The sequence below is a fragment of the Ictalurus punctatus genome, chromosome 24 (assembly GCF_001660625.3).
Source record: "Ictalurus punctatus breed USDA103 chromosome 24, Coco_2.0, whole genome shotgun sequence".
Lineage (NCBI taxonomy): Eukaryota > Metazoa > Chordata > Actinopteri > Siluriformes > Ictaluridae > Ictalurus > Ictalurus punctatus.
The window spans coordinates 9,645,106-9,662,111 of record NC_030439.2 but is presented as its reverse complement, the minus strand read 5'-3'; the positions used below and the strand labels follow the sequence as shown (position 1 = coordinate 9,662,111).

Below are 17,006 nucleotides of genomic sequence, written 5' to 3'. Positions count from 1 at the left end.
AGAAGCAGATTTGTCCGGTGGTGTGAACAGCTCATTTTTCAAAACCTTCAGTAACACAGCGGTCACTGTATTATTTTAATCGTATTCATGTATCTGGGCACGAAACCTCTACTATTTTTGACAGCAGATCAGTGGTCTAGAATAAGACCGAATACTCTCTGGTCATGCCTGAGTGAGATTGGCCTTGGCACATTTAAGAATTGTGGACACACACTAATTGTAGAGTACTGTGGTGCTAAAGGCCCCCATTAAGAAATGATTCTGAGGGAAATCATTATAATGCCAATAAGATCTGTTCAAGGCACACACAGTACTGTTCAGAAGCCTTAGGTGCCCTGTTTTTAATATATTTTATACATATCTTTCATAAACATCCATAAAAAAAGTTAGAGGAGAATGTTTGTATGACATTAACGTAATAATAAAGTAACATACTGAGTAATAGATTTCTGATAAAAACATAACGGGGATGATTTTACCTGCAGAAACAAGTGTGATAGACAAAGTCCCCTGAAAGAACTGTAGTAGCTTCTCCAAAAACATACCCGCTTAATTCCTTATAAATCTGCAATGTGTGTGTTTATATGAGAGAACGTGTGACATTTTAAAGACAGAAGATAGTCACATCAATATTGATTCGGTTTAGTTTATTCCTGTTTTTATCATTTGAAATGTTTCATTTCATTATTTTGAAGGTATCTTTGCTTTACAGAATTTCTTTACATGTACCTGGGACATTTGTAGAGTACAGTATATAACACACAAAGCCTGGTCAAAAAGGTCAAGTTGTTTTTTTTGTAGTGTATATTTCTAGAGCATGCAAGTAATAAATGTTTTCCATTAGTTTCAACCTGGGAGGCCTTTAGCCCCATAGTATCCTAATCTTTTCAATGGACTCATTGTATAGGCCAAACTCAGTTTCATAATTTAGTTTGCCTTAGCTTTATTTATATTCATATTCAGGTTAGTGAGCAGAACTGAAACTGCTCTGAAGGAACTGAATATAATTAGGACCCCCAGGTGCCAAAGGCAAAATGGAGTGTAGTAGCTTGTAGTATAGTATGTTTGTGTGTTAAAGTGACACAGGCTCATACACTAACTGAGATATAGACAAATGGAGCCAGTTTACCATCTAAGCCTAAACTAGACTTGGATAGATTTGATAGAGTTTAAGACTGGATTTAAACTGTGTGTGGCAACATTGTTTAAAACTAGAAAGATGATACGTAGAATGAATAAGGTATACAAATAAGGACCTACAAATAATTTTAATAACCAAACACTGCAACACTTTGAATAATAATGCAACAACAACAATAAACAAATAGTACTTTTCAACATCAAAAGTCCAAAATGTATGGACTGTATAGAGTGATTTGCATAGAAACTAGAAAAGTGCACTGTGATGTAATAAAATAAAACATAAAATAGTAATAAACTGTGAGTAAACAGAAATCATTTTGGCAGCAGTATTGTAACAGCAGTGCACTTTTACCCAATACACTAATGTATGTCCATCATCACTCACAGATAGCGCCGTTAGTGTCAGATTTCGCGAGATTTCCACATATGACCTGATTGCAGCTCGGTTGCGTCACGCTGCAGCTCGAGATGATGATGCAACAGCTGTTCGCGGTGTGTTCAGGTTGACCACGCCCCCTTCTGTGTCTACTTCCTGTTTTCCGGAATGAGTGTATGCTGAATATAGTCTACTTGCAGCGAGCAGCTTCTAGAAACATCGAAACGCACAGGACTCTTTTATTTATCTCGTAATTTCAGCACATGATCTCGTCTGATGAAGGTGAGTGTATGGTCTTAGCATGTCGTCGGCTTGTTATGATGGTTTCAGCAAGTTAGCTCACCGCTAAAAAAAAAAAAAAAAAAAAAAAAGAAGACCTGAAGTTGCTGCGCAGTTTGAGCTTGTTTATTGTGCTCCAAAGTTCTGAATCTTATTTCCTCTAACTTATTCAGTGTGATGTTTACCTGAAAATAACTGGTTCGCCATTTGAAGCTCCGCTGTTAGAATTGCGGGGAGAATTGAATGAATTGTGCATTTTAGTGTCTAAAAGAGAAAACTAGCTGGATTGTAGGACTATATGCACTAGTACTGCATTACGTCTTCTCTTGGTCATCCTGCTCCTGGCGCTTCCTCTCCTCCCGTCTCCATGTCCGTCTCCATCTCTTTGTCCCTCCCTCTCTTTGTCCCTCTCCTTGTCTCTCCCTCTCTTTGTCCCTCTCCTTGTCCCTCCCCCTCCTTGTCTCTCCATCTCTTTCTCCCTCTTCTTAACTCTCCCTCTCCTTGTCTCTTTGTCTCTGTCCCTCTCCTTGTCTCTTTGTCTCTGTCCCTCTCCTTGTGTCTTTGTCTCTGTCCCTCTCCTTGTCCCTCCCTCTCCTTGTCTCTCCATCTTGTTATCCATCTCCTTAACTCTCCCTCTCCTTGTCTCTCTGTCTCTTCCTCTCCTTGTCCGTCTCTTTGTTTCTCCCTGTTCTTGTCTATTCATCTCTTTGTCTCTCTCCTTGTCTCTCCAACTCCTTATCTGTCTCCTTGTCTGTCTCTCTCCTTGTCTCTCTCTCTCTCCTTGTCTGTCTCCTTGTCTCTTCATCTTTGTCCCTCTCCTTGTCTCTCCCTCTGTCCCTGTCTGCCTCTATCCTTGTCTCTCCCTCGGTCCCTGTCCTTGTCTCTCTCTCCTTGTCTGTCTCCTTGTCTTTTCCTCTCATTGTCTCTTCCTCTGTCCCTGTCTCCCTGTCCTTGTCTCTTCTTCTCCTTGTGCCTGTCTTCTTGTATCTCCCTCTGTCCTTGTCTCTCTCTGAACTTGTATCCCTCTGTCCTTGTCTCTGACTCTCCTTGTCCCTGTCCCTGTATTTTCCTCTACTGGTTTTCCTGTTTGTGTTTCTTCATCTCTCCATCTCTGTTTTTTCCTAGGAGGAGGGTGTTTTAGAGGTCCTTCAGCCATTGTCCTCTGGGCCCAGTGCCTTCATTCCAGCTGAAGTGGTGTGTATCTTTTCTTTAAAAAATAAAAAATAAAAAGACACTTTTGACACACACAAAAATACAGTACTGGATTATGTATTGGATTATTTGTCAGGAGTTTTGTGACCTTTGTCCTAGTTATGTGGTGCCACCCTTTGGTGCGCTCCAAGATCATTTTGCATAAAAGCATCTGCCAGGTTTAAATGTAAATGAGAAATATGTGGGAACCTGTTTTATGTTTTACGATCTGAACATGACATCAGTTAGTTAAAGCAACGTTTTCTGATGTGCGCTGAAAGTACAAGGAAATTCTTATTGCATGTCATTCCTCAAGACTACACATAGCAATACAGACATGTTCATAGCCTAAAGACAATGCTACAGCAGCATTAGACTGAAGATATACACCGTACTGAAATGTTAATCACATAAATGTTTATTTTGATGGTACAGTGATGTTTGGAGGGAATGCTGAAAGGAGGGATTGTATTTGTTTGAATTTTGAATTTCAAAGCAGCCTGGCAAATTCAGTGACAGTGTCTTAAATGAATCTTTTCAAATGGTTGGATGATGTTGATGTTATTAGTGTTAGAATTCAGAAATTGTAAACCTGCTTATACTATACCAGGTGTTTTTATTTCTCTTAGGTTCTGTCTGAGACAGCGGGGCAGGCAGTACTGACAGACACTCTGTCAGTTAGTCATGCTGATCATGTCACTACAGTAATGGGGATGCATCCCACCTACCTGAACTGCTTCTTGCGCACCCAGAATGCTTTGCTGCAGCCAGATGGTCCCTTGCCGCTATCATGGAGACACTATATTATCATAATGGTGCGAGATGCCACATATGATGTTCTCCCGATTGATGTGTGTCTGATTGGGGAAATGTTTTCTTGCCTGATAGTCACAACAGGTTCTCTTTGTTTCTGCAGGCGTCTGCTCGGCATCGGTGTTCCTACCTGGTGCGGCTGCATAGCTCTGCATTTCTACTGTCCGGTGGCGATGAGTCCTGGCTCAGAGGTATTCACTGTGCTCCCCTTAAAGTCCAGCGCCTGCAGACACTCAACAAACTTCTAGCACATCGGCCATGGCTCATCACTCAGGCACACATACAGGTAATAGACGTGCATGCACATTCTCTCCATATATGAAATGGATGAACATAACATGTCCTACATAACAAAAAATCATGTTTTTAGTTGACGTCAAGTTGTTTTGAGGTGTATATCAACAGATGTCCGTCAAATAGTGCATGACTGTTGAAGGGAAGCAAGCAAAGGCTAATTCAGTGATTATATTGTGTATACAATACACACAGTATACACACATGCTGTGTATGTGGCTTCTGCCTAATTTTTGAATATTTGAAATCAATAATATAATAAAGAATATTTAATTAAGATCAGTACTAATGTATGCTTATATTAATATGTCAGTACAGATATTTACAAGATATATTTACTAAACCCGTGAATGGGACAGTGAATGGTTTAATCTGCAACCCGAGTTACCTGATTCCCACGCTGTTCACTGCATGAAAATATTGTTGGGTGTGGCTTCTGTTTTTATATTTTTTGTGTGCGTAGAGAATAAGACATACCTGAATAATTTCAGCATTTGAATCCTGGCACATACAAAGTTTAACCTGTACCAGTAAGAGGAAGGAAGACAAACATTAACTGCAGAAATCTTATGTAGGTGCCATAAGCTCTGCCTTTAAAATCATGCTGCAAATATATTTCTGACTGAATGTGTGACAATATTATACATGATATGGTCAAAAGCATGTGGACACCTGACCATTCCACCCATAGTGGTTCTTCCCCAAACTATCGCTACAAAGTTGTAAATACACAATTGTATAGGATGTCTTTGTGTGCTGTATCATTACAATTTCCCTTCGCTGGAACTAAACCTGCTCCACAATGCCCCTGTGCACAAATCGAGCTCCATGAACACATGGTTTGATAAGGTTTGAGAACGTTGGAGTGGAAGAATGTGAATGTCCTGTAGAGTCCTGGGATGAACTGGAATTCCGACTGTACCCCAGGCCTCCTCACCCAGCGTCAGTGACTGACCTCACTAAAGCTCCTGTGGCTGAATGAACACACATCCCCACAGTCATGCTCCAAAAACTAGTGCAAAACCTTTCCAGAAGAGTGGAGCTTATTATTAAAGCAAATAGACAAAAACTTAAATTAAATGAGATGTTAAAACAGCAATTGTGGGTCCACAAACTTTTGGCCATGTAGTGCATGCTAGTATATTATGTAATTCAGGGTTTTGGGTTTTATTTGCAGGCTTCGTTGTTAAAAGTGGTATGTTAAATTAAATCAGAATGGCTTGTAGTTGTATGAGAAATGCTTTCTGTATACTGAAAGGCAGGAAAATTCTGGTTGCTCCTGCTGTCATTTGCTGTAGTTCTTTGTGCTATTATTGTTAAGTTATTCCAGTTTAAACTGTAATATATATATATATATATATATATATATATATTACAGTTTAAACATATATATATATATATATATATATATATATATATATATATATATATATATATATATATATATATATATATATATATTACAGTTTAAACATATATATATATATATATATATATATATATATATATATATATATATATATATATATATATATGTATATATGTTTAAACTGTAATATATATATATATATATATATATATATATATATATATATATATATATATATATATATATATATATATATATATATATATATAAACAAGTCTGAGAGAACTCGGTTAAACATTCCTCTTTAAATGAGGAGTATGTACAGTTCTCAGAAATCTCTGATCATGTAATACATAATGTGTACTGCTCTAAAACATTGTCTAATACATTGCTATCCTTTTATTTGGAGCTTGTTGTAAAATAAGTTAGAAACATGAGCTATGAATTACAGTGTTTATGGGGAGAGTAAGTGCATTCACATGCAGGGCAGAAAGATTTTGACGAAGTGTTGGTTTTAGTCTTGCATGCTCACTCTGGTGCATGACAATAAAATAATAGGTAGTTACGTCTGTGTGGCCAATAAAGCAATCAGTTGGGTCTGTGTCATGATCCCATTATTTGGGTCAGCAATATGCATACAGTTTTACAATATAATTACAGTAATTACTTATTATAACTGATCATGACTCAGTTAATATAAATATCCTTATGAATTATTAACTAATCTTAGAAGCCCACACAGATTATATCAGCATTATGGATAATGTAGGCAATAATGTAAGCATCCACAATAGTGGTATATGACAAGTTGTAATTGAGTGCCTAGTGATTATAATGTTTTTTCACAATAATTATATAGACAATATTTTTTATTTTATATATATATATATATATATATATATATATATATATATATATATATATATATATATATATATATATATATATGATAAAATCTAGATACAAGATACTTTTCAATAAAATTCCTAAATAAATTTAAAGTGACAGGTTCTCTTTTTGTTGAAGTTTCTCACAGCAGTGTGTCCACCCTTTACATCTACAGGAGCTTGTGTGTCCAGGAGCAGAGCCTCGCTGGTCATTAGCGGAGCTGATTCAAGCCGTGGTCCTCATGAGTCACGCCCACTCTCTAGCCTCCTTTATCTGGGGCTGTGGCATTCACCCAGAGCCAGACTGTGCAGCTGAACAGACGTCTCCTCCAGCCACTCCCCAGGATGGCCGCACCCATCGACATGAGGTGTTTTTTGGTTTGTTTGTTTTTTGGGGGGGTTTTTTTGGTTTGTTTTTTACTCCAAACTTTAAATGCAGAAAAATTAACAAGCTAATTTAAATGTGAAAATCACTAACATGCTTGTCCTTGTATGTGTATGGTGCTCTCACAGTGGACTGAGGCTGTAAATGAAGTGCAGCTGTTGATGGAGAAGATGATGATGGTTCAGCAGCAAGAAGAGGAGTTCACTCCAGAGGAGATGGTTACTCGCTTTGAGAGAGAGAGGACTGAAAGTTTACTGGAACCAGCTGAAGGTGATGTACATTAGGCCTGATTTATTGAAACATATTTAGAATAAATATATATATATATGTGTGTGTGTGTGTGTGTGTGTGTGTGTGTGTGTGTGTATAAATAAAATCTGTATAGAGTACTGTGCAAAAGTTTTAGGCACATGCAAAGAAATGCTGTAGAGCAAAGATGCCTTCAAAATAATGAAATGTTTCTACATTTAAAAAAAAAAAAAAAAAACTGTAAAAGAGCAGTAAACAGTAGTAAATGAAACAAAGTCAATATTTGGCGTGACAAAAAAATAAAAATAGTAGTCTCCGATACAGTTAGTGAAGTTTTATAAGGAAAATAACTGGTAAGTTTTATGGAGCATTTTGCAGAACCAGTCACGGTTCTTCTGGAGACTTTGACTGTCGCACCTGCATCTTATTTTTGCAGCAAAACCCAGCAGTCTCTTAATAAAAAAAGGTCTCTTAATATGCTGCTTTCTTTACTGACATACAAAAAATGTTAACATTTAATTTTATGCTAAAAAAAAAAAAAAAAAAATGTTTGGGAATCTAAAATGTTTTTGTACTGACTTTATAATGTAGAAGTCCTCAAATATAAAATCTATAAGTTTATACTAAAAATAAAATGGGGTGCCTAAAATTTCTGCACAGCGCTGTGTGTGTGTGTGTGTGTGTACAGTAGCAAGAAAAAGTATGTGAAACTTTTGGAATTTCATGGTTTTCTGCATAAATTTGTCATAAAATGTGAACTGATCTTCATCTAAGTCAATAGTATTGACAAATATAATGTGTCTAAAATAAAAACACTTAATAAATCTGTTATTATTATATATTATTATAAACATAATAAATTCTGATCCCTCATGTCTTTTATTGAACACACTCATTCAACATTCAAAGTGACAGTGGAAAAAGTCAGTGAACCCTTAGAATTAATAACTGGTTGACGCCAAGGTGGGGTTAACCAGTTATTAATTCTAAGCGTTCACTGACTTTTTGTGGACTTGCTCCGGTGTTTTGGGTCGTTGTCCTTTTGCATCACCTAACTTCTACACAGTTTCAGCTGACGTACAGACATTCTCACATTATCCTGAAGAATTGTCTGATATTCTTGGGAATTCATCTTCCCCTCAATGTTCCCTCAAGCTGGCCAGGCCCTGAAGCAGCAAAGCAGGCCCAAATCATGAGGATTCCTCCACCATATTTTACGGTTGTGATGTTTTCATGATGATATGCCGTGCCCTTTCTACGCCAGATGTAGTGCTGTGTAGTTTTTCCAAATAGTTCAATCTTCGTTTCATCAATCCATAAAACATTTTGCCAATACCGCTGTGGAGTGTCAATGTGCTCTTGTGCAAACTTCAGGCGTGCAGCAATGTTCTTTTTAGTAAGCAGTGGCTTCCTTCGTGGTGTCCTGCCATAGATACCCTGCTTGTTCAGTGTTTTACGTATTGTAGACACATGAACAGAGAAAACCTGACTCCAGTTAGCTTTTTTGAGGTCATTAACTCAATGTTTCACATACTTTTTCCATAAGCACTATGAGGTTTTGTTGGTTGTTCTCAATAAAGGCATGAAAGATCAGATTTTTTTTAGTGTTATTATTTTAGGCACATTATATTTGTCAATACCCTTGACTTAGATGAAGATCAGATCACATTTTATAACGCATTTATTCAGAAAGCCATGAAATCCCAAAAGGTTCACATACTTTTTCTTGCCACTGTATATATGTATATCTAATATATAATGTAATATGTATTCTACCATGAGAGGAATATGTTGTGGTCTTCTGCTGCTTTTAGCATGTGCATCAAGGCTTGGTGTGTGTGAAACTCTGAGGTGGTTTTCGCTCACCACGGATATAAAGAGTGCTTTTTGAGAGGCTGTAGGCTTCCTGTCAGCTCTGGCCATTCTCGGCCATTCTCCTCTTCCTCTTGCCTCTTTCTTTAACAAGGCATATCTGCCACAGAACTGTCACTTACTCTCTCCCCACCATCAATTTTGGCTCAAAATGAATAAATAAAGTATGTTTTTATGTGTCATCTCAATTGACGTGATGGTCATTTAGCCAAAAGGTTTAGGTTTATTTTGATGGACTTATTAGACAACTGAAGTAGTACATCCTGAATGTGGATTATTATTATTATTATTATTATTATTATTATTTTTATTCTTTGAATATGGAAGTTTCATAAAAATTAAAATTTGAATTATTAATTTTTTTTAATCATAAATTGTTTTATGGACCTACTACTACACACACACACCAACACACAGAGGTTACAATAACATTTTCTGTTTCTCCCTCACAGTGGGCCGCTCTGTCCTCCCGGATTCTGTCTCACGGTTCATCCGGGATCCAGATTTCATTTATCAGGACTTCAGTCCAAAAGGAGAGCAGGCACCACCTACCATGAGAGCTCAGGTACAGCACACACACACACACACACACACACCCCCCCCAACCAACCACTGGACTGTATGTAGGGCAATTTTGAGCTGTATATTTTGTTGTCTATCTGCTGTCTTTGCACTGGTTGCCAGTGTGCCATTGAGTAAATTTAACAATTCTTCTTTAAGTGTTTAAACCTTTAAATGGTTTGGCTCTTCCTTACCTTTCTGATTTACTGAAAGAACATCGTCCAGTTTTGTTTCTCTGGTCTTCTAACCAGAGATTGTTGTGCATCCCAAAGGCGAAACTGAAATGTGTGGGGGACTGCGCCTTTTCAGTATGCTCTGCCCTCTGCCATTTCGGTGGAATGCTTTGCCCTTCTCTATTAAATCTGCACCATCACTATCTGACTTTAAATCTAAACTAAAAACCTATTGTTCTGATTTGACATAATCAATGAGGAAGTTTTATTGCACTGTATTTTAGTAAGGATATTGTATTGTCTAAGTGTTGTGTTTTATTGTATAGCACATTGCTCAACCCTGCTTGTGTTTAATGGTGCTATATAAATAAAATCGACATTGATATTGATGCTCCCTCTCACAGCTCATTTTCATGTGTCTTAATGTGTAGGACTACTCTTGGGAGGACCATGGCTTCTCTCTCATGAACAGGCTTTATTGCGAGATGGCTCAGTTGCTGGACGAGAAGTTCCAGGTGGTATATGCGCTGACATATCACACCATGGCCATGCACACAGATGTGGACACCTCTACCCTCCGGAAAGCTCTCTGGAACTATATACACTGCATATATGGCATCAGGTCAGTCACACATTAATGATACAACACCTCAGCAGCCAAAACTTGAGACGTTCTCTGTGCAGGTGTGAAATTTGAAAACCATGGTATGTTTTAGGAATCAAAAGTAATATTAAGTAAAATGTTATATCAGAAGCTGGAAATGTGCTCACTCTTATTGCATAGATGTTTGAGAGTTGTGGGGGTTTTTTGGTATGTGTGTGCAGGTATGATGATTACGACTACGGTGAGGTCAACCAGCTGTTGGAACGTAATATGAAGGTGTATGTCAAGACTGTTTCCTGTCATCCGGAGAAGACGACACTTAGAATGTATTCCACTTTCTGGAGACAGTTCCGTCATTCAGAAAAGGTACACAACAAGGAGGGGGTGTGTGATGTATCAAAGACAGCAATAAGGAAAATGTTTTCTCCAAACTTTGTATGTTCATAGGTGGTGTGTGTGATATGTTTACTGACTTTACAAATTGTGAATACTCAAGAAATGCTGAGAAATTTAATGTAATATTTCAGGGAAAATAAGTGATGTACTAAATGTTGGATACCAAAATTACATGACTAATCCCCCATTTTTTAGCTAAGAGGAAAATTGGGCAAGATTTATTTTAGGTCAGACTATCCCTTTAAAGCCCTCATTCCTGTAATTAACGTCTCATAATTAACTGATGTACAAGTTACTTGTTGCTGTCAGTTTGATGCATGTATGCTGTCTTTTTTTTTTTTTTTTTTAAATTTTATTTTAAGTTTACTATCTATTTATTTATTTTTTAAAGAACTAGTATATCACACATTTTTTTTCAGGACATCCAGAATATACTGTCACAGTCCATGAATCAATTTGTTTTTGTTATATTGCTTTAATACCCAGCCAAAGATGACTAAATGCCGAAGCTTGTGATGGATCTTTCAAAATATGGCCAGGCAGCATTTCTTTCTGGCTGGTAGATGTTTCTGTCCCTAAATGTAATGGAAATTCATTCATACTTGATCTAATAGTCAAAAGCGTAGCTATATGAAGTGGTCTTTAAGTAGGTTTCATTTTGTTCAGATCAGTGATGGTCAAAGAGATTAGAAATGACATGATAATAAAACTGAATTTCTGATGGTACTGATTCTCTCTCTCTCTCTCTCTCTCTCTCTCTCTCTCTCTCTCTCTCTCTCTCTCTCTCTCTCTCTCTGTGTGTGTGTAGGTTCACGTGAACCTGCTGTTGATGGAGGCGAGACTGCAGGCAGCTTTGCTTTATGCACTCAGAGCCATCACCCGCTACATGACCTAGCACACATAATGCACAATGTCTGTAACATGATGTACAAAAAGGCACTAGTGCAATACTCCATTTATTCTCACGCACTCCATCAAAAACTGTGATGTTAGAAAATATTAGGCACTACTACGAGCTCAGATTTAGTCTCTTTCACTTTGCACACATTGCGAACTTTATAGTTTCCTTGGTTTTTGTTCTGCGCTGGACGTTCTGTTGCTGCTTGTTCACCAATGGGATTGGGAAGCAGTGCTGATGTCATGTGTAAATCTTTTCCCAGTGACCTCTCTTATCAAACTGTGAATGTGTGTAACTTTTCTAGTGCAGTATTCTCTCCTCTCGGTGTTTGCACGTGTCCCTGAGGCACTTGGCAAACTATCTCCATTCTGCCTGTCTCTCTTTAATGGTACTTGATTGCTGGACTCCAGCTAGCCTGATTGTGGGAAGAAAAAAAAGCACATTTTGTTTATTCTTGGTGGAACATCTGAAATTGAAGGGATGTTTGTGTTCAATAAAATATTTTTTTACTGTTCATGATTTATTGAATGTGTCTAGCAGAGGTGGAAGTTAAAAAAAAAAAAAGTACAATTGCTTTGTTACTGTTTTGCATTTATGAGGAAAAATCTCCAATTTCTTCTCAATATTTGACTGAATTTCTCTATAATCGTTTATTTTCTGTCCTTGTGTCATTAATTTACTATTACATTACTTCTAAAGTGGCTTGCAGTGATGACGAGCTGCCACTAGAGGGCAAGAACAGCAAAAAACACTGCAATGAACTCACTTGTGACGCAGATACAGTAGTGTCTGTCTGCTCCACTATAGTGGAGTACACTACGTTCATGCCATTTGGAGTTTATTCAGCACTGGGCATTTAGCTGCATATACACCAGAGCAGTGGAATTCACACTGGATTTCAGACCATTTCCTCCTTATATACAGGTCTTAGGCTACAAAATGTAAACACATTGAGAATAATTGATGTTTAGCCATATTTTAAGGAAGCCTAATTCTTTTTCATTTGAACTGGATCTTTGCATTTTAACACCAGCTGTCAAATATTTCTCCTGGTCATGCTTATGTTTATTTTCAAAAACCTATTAACATGAAAATTTCCCATGGTTCTATAACTTTTACATACATTTCCAAGAAAAAGTTTGCTACCTACATTTTGCATTAATTACTTTTACAGACCATAAAATGTGGTCTGATTTTTGTTCAAGTCATAAAAACGGACAACAAATTCTGCCTGGACCGGGAACACACAAATGACTAACGTCTTTGTTATACACACTGATTGCAGTCAAAAGTATGTGAACCCATATGTTTTAACACCCGGTAGAACTGTGTCTAGCAGCAACACCTCCACCTCAGCAAACATGCCCACATTAGTATTGGCCTGATGTGGGCACCGATGTGCAAACATTAGTGGCCCAGTGTGGGCTGCCTGTATCGGGGAAATGACGTGGGACTCGAATGGGATTTGTGTGATCATGCCAAAGTGTGGGCTGCCCACAGACAACCTGTGTTGAACTATTTTGGGATTACCCCTTGCCCACACTGTCCACAAATTGTAAATGGGTCTGTAAAAGGTCAGTGTCTGCATTTCTTGTAGCTGCTGATCAGACTTGCATCGTGAGATGGAATTTTTTTCCCACTGCTCCATATAAATCTGTTTCTGTGATGTCAAAACACAAAGTTTATTTTGACCCATAGTAACAACCTTCTGTTTTTAATGTTCATTTGGTTAAGTTCATTTTCTTATTGCATCATTCAACTTTCATTAAACTTCAGGTAATGGACAACTACCCAGCTATCTTCCTGCAAAAGTTTGGATCATTTTAGTAGACTGTCTAGGCACTGAGCCAACAAACACGCTTCACATTTGAGATTAAACTTTTGGTTTTGGTGTACAGTGTCTTTTTTCCTCTTTTTTTTTCTTCTTCCAAACATAATATTGTGCAATCCTTGAAAAAACTTTTGCTTCATCTGTCAGAACTTTGTCCCAGAAGTGGTGTGGAACATTCCGGTGAGATGTTCAGACTTTTTATTTATTTATTTATTTATTTATTATTATTTTTAACTGTAGTGATTTCTTCTACAGTTTCCTTCCATCAACACTATCCTTATTCAGTGCTGTTCTTACCCTTATTCAGGCCTTACTCTGGATGTTGTGTGCCTTTTTATAGGGCAAGGAACTTCTACAACCTACCTCTCCAATTTCATTTTCAATAATGGGAAACCTTCACTCCACTTTTCAGGAAATTTTCAACACAGAATTTTCAAAAAAAAAAAAAAAAAATTTTACTCCTATAATATAAGCTATACATTTTTAATTGACAAGAACAAGTACACTTGTTTGTCATTACTATAAACAGTGTTTTTCTATCATTATGACAGATGAAGGGTTGATCATATTTTAAATAACTGCATAGATACACTCCTTGACCACTTTATAAGGAACATGTGCGCACCTGCTCTTTTGTGCACTTGTCTAATCAGCCAATCATATGGCAGCAGCACAATTCATAAAATCATGCAGATATAGGTCAAGAGCTTCACTTAACGTTCACATCAAACATTAGAAAAGGGAAAATGTGATCTCAGTGACTTTGTCCATGGCATGGTTGTTTGTGCCAAACAGGTTGGTTTGAGTATTTCAGAAAAATCTGGGATTTTCATGCACAATAATCTCTAGACTTTAGTCTTTAGAGAGAACAGGAGTCTGAGATTACATTGGTCATAGGAAACTGGACAGCTGAAGATTGGAAAAATGTCACCTGGTCTTTTCCCAATCTTCAAAAGTTCACTTTGTGAGCTGTGCCTACTGTAGACTGTAGCTTCAGTTTCCTGACAAGAGTGGAATGTGATGTGGTCTTCTGCTTGTGCTAGTCCATCCTCCTCAAGGCTGACATGTTATGCTTTTTGAGAGAACTTTTCTGCTCACCATGCTATAAAGCTCAAGCCATCTGGCCATTTGACCTTTCTGCCATCGACAAGGCAATTCCCACCTGAGATCTGCCACTTGCTGGGTACTTAGCAGTTTCTGAAATACTCAAACCATATTGTCTGGCATAAACAACCACACCAAAGCCACTGAGATCTCACCAGTGAGAGTGTAAGGCATGCTCTGTATAAAAATTGCTAAGCAGGTGCAATCGAATTTGGATCAAGATGAAAAGAGGTAAGGATCTACTTGCTTTGAAAAAGGGTTCATTATTGGGGCATGGGTGCTTGGAATGTCAGTTACAGTAACTACTCAAATGGCTTGAATGTTTTCTGCAGGAACAGTAACTAAAGCGACATTTGCATTTAGATCTATGGGAAATACTTCAATAAATATGGTAGAGAATTGTGGTTGAAAGCACATGTTTAATGAACATGATGCTCATGCATTATTGTAACAGGTAAGGAAAAACAGAAAAGCAACTGTTCTTCAGGTGACTGAAAATGTCAGTGCAGGATGTCATAAGACTGTCAGCAAGAGAGGGATGTTATAGTAGGATTGTAAAAATCCAGAAAAACGCATGTCAAAAATGTTATAAATTGATTTGCATTTTAATGAGGGAAATAAGTATTTGACCCCCTCTCAATCAGAAAGATTTCTGGCTCCCAGGTGTCTTTTCTACAGGTAACGAGCTGAGATTAGCAGAGCTGAGCACACTCTTAAAGAGCTGAGCACACTCTTAAAGGGAGTGCTCCTAGTCTCAGCTTGTTACCTGTATAAAAGAAACCTGTCCACAGAAGTAATCAATCAATCAGATTCCAAACTCTCCACCATGGCCAAGACCAAAGAGCTCTCCAAGGATGTCAGGGACAAGATTGTAGACCTACACAAGTCTGGAATGGGCTACAAGACCATTGCCAAGCAGCTTGGTGAGAAGGTGACAACAGTTGGTGCGATTATTCGCAAGTGGAAGAAACACAAAAGAGCTGTCAATCTTCATCGGCCTGGGGCTCCGTGCAAGATCTCACCTCGTGGAGTTGCAATGATCATGAGAACAGTGAGGAATCAGCCCAGAACTACACGGGAGGATCTTGTCAATGATCTCAAGGCAGCTGGGACCATAGTCACCAAGAAAACAATTGGTAACACACTACGCCGTGAAGGACTGAAATCCTGCAGCGCCCGCAAGGTCCCCCTGCTCAAGAAAACACATATACATTCCTGTCTGAAGTTTGCCAATGAACATCTGAATGATTCAGAGGACAACTGGGTGAAAGTGTTGAGGTCAGATGAGACCAAAATGGAGCTCTTTGGCATCAACTCAACTCGCCGTGTTTGGAGGAGGAGGAATGCTGCCTATGACCCCAAGAACACCATCCCCACCGTCAAACACGGAGGTGGAAACATTATGCTTTGGGGGTGTTTTTCTGCTAAGGGGAAAGGACAACTTCACTGCATCAAAGGGACGATGGACGGGGCCATGTACCGTCAAATCTTGGGTGAGAACCTCTTCCCTCAGCCAGGGCATTGAAAATGGGTCGTGGATGGGTATTCCAGCATGACAATGACCCAAAACACACGGCCAAGGCAACAAAGGAGTGGCTGAAGAAGAAGCACATTAAGGTCCTGGAGTGGCCTAGCCAGTCTCCAGACCTTAATCCCAGAGAAAATCTGTGGAGGGAGCTGAAGGTTCGAGTTGCCAAACGTCAGCCTCGAAACCTTAATGACTTGGAGAAGATCTGCAAAGAGGAGTGGAACAAAATCCCTCCTGAGATGTGTGCAAACCTGGTGGCCAACTACAAGAAACGTCTGACCTCTGTGATTGCCAATAAGGGTTTTGCCACCAAGTACTAAGTCAAGTTTTGCAGAGGGGGTCAAATACTTATTTCCCTCATTAAAATGCAAATCAATTTATAACATTTTTGACATGCGTTTTTCTGGATTTTTTTGTTGTTATTCTGTCTCTCACTGTTCAAATAAATCTACCATTAAAGTTATAGACTGATCATTTCTTTGTCAGTGGGCAAATGTACAAAATCAGCAGGGGATCAAATACTTTTTTCCCTCACTGTAGATAGTTGAGAGGGGTCAAGGTCAGATTTTTTAATCAGGGGTTTAATAACTGCTAATTTAGATGATTTTGGTACATAGCCAGTGCTAAGGGAAGCACCGATTATATTTAGAACCGGTTCAATTACTCCAGGACAAATCTGTTTAAAGAAACATGTAGGTACAGGATCTAGTATGTAAGTTGATGATTTCGCTGAAGAGATTAATGAAGCTAGTTCGATCTCTCTAAGCGGAGTAAAACATTCTAAACATTGATCTGATATTACTATATTATCATCTACAGGACAGTTTATTGCTCTGGCCACATCTACTGTCCTCATGCCTCCCTGCCGCAGGTCTTTGGCATGTTCACGCAGGTGAGCAGGAACCCTAGGCATCTTTCTTCTGGTGTTTTTCAGAGTCAGTAGAAAGATCTCTTTAGTGTCCTAAGTTATTGTAACTGTTACTGTAATTGCCTACCGCCTGTAAACTGTTCGTGTCTTAAGGTCTATTCAACAGGTGCATGTATAATAATTGC

At 38.3% G+C, this 17,006-nt stretch overlaps 1 protein-coding gene across 2 annotated transcripts; it reads left to right on the top strand.

Annotated features, from left to right (window-relative positions):
- Positions 1–1,652: 1,652 nt before the first annotated feature.
- Positions 1,653–12,004, top strand: sesn2 (sestrin 2). Of its 2 annotated transcripts, XM_017454465.3 has the most exons (10): positions 1,653–1,801; positions 2,924–2,992; positions 3,619–3,804; positions 3,906–4,088; positions 6,529–6,720; positions 6,866–7,007; positions 9,311–9,423; positions 10,024–10,214; positions 10,418–10,562; positions 11,401–12,004. In XM_017454465.3, the coding sequence occupies exons 1-10, from the start codon at positions 1,796–1,798 to the stop codon at positions 11,485–11,487; spliced, it is 1,314 nt and encodes a 437-aa protein (XP_017309954.1). In that variant the 5' UTR covers positions 1,653–1,795; the 3' UTR covers positions 11,488–12,004. The 2 variants fall into 2 exon arrangements, with proteins under 2 accessions (XP_017309954.1, XP_053531272.1); XM_053675297.1 differs by lacking the exon at positions 2,924–2,992 and having other exon boundaries at positions 1,666–1,801.
- Positions 12,005–17,006: the final 5,002 nt, after the last annotated feature.

What these genes read in the sequence shown, in the direction of transcription:
- sesn2 (XM_017454465.3), top strand. An exon ending in CCTTCATTCCAGCTGAAGTG is followed by an intron (nt 2,993 to 3,618) that starts GTGTGTATCTTT and finishes TATTTCTCTTAG; the next exon opens with GTTCTGTCTGAGACAGCGGG. An exon ending in TTTACTGGAACCAGCTGAAG is followed by an intron (nt 7,008 to 9,310) that starts GTGATGTACATT and finishes TCTCCCTCACAG; the next exon opens with TGGGCCGCTCTGTCCTCCCG.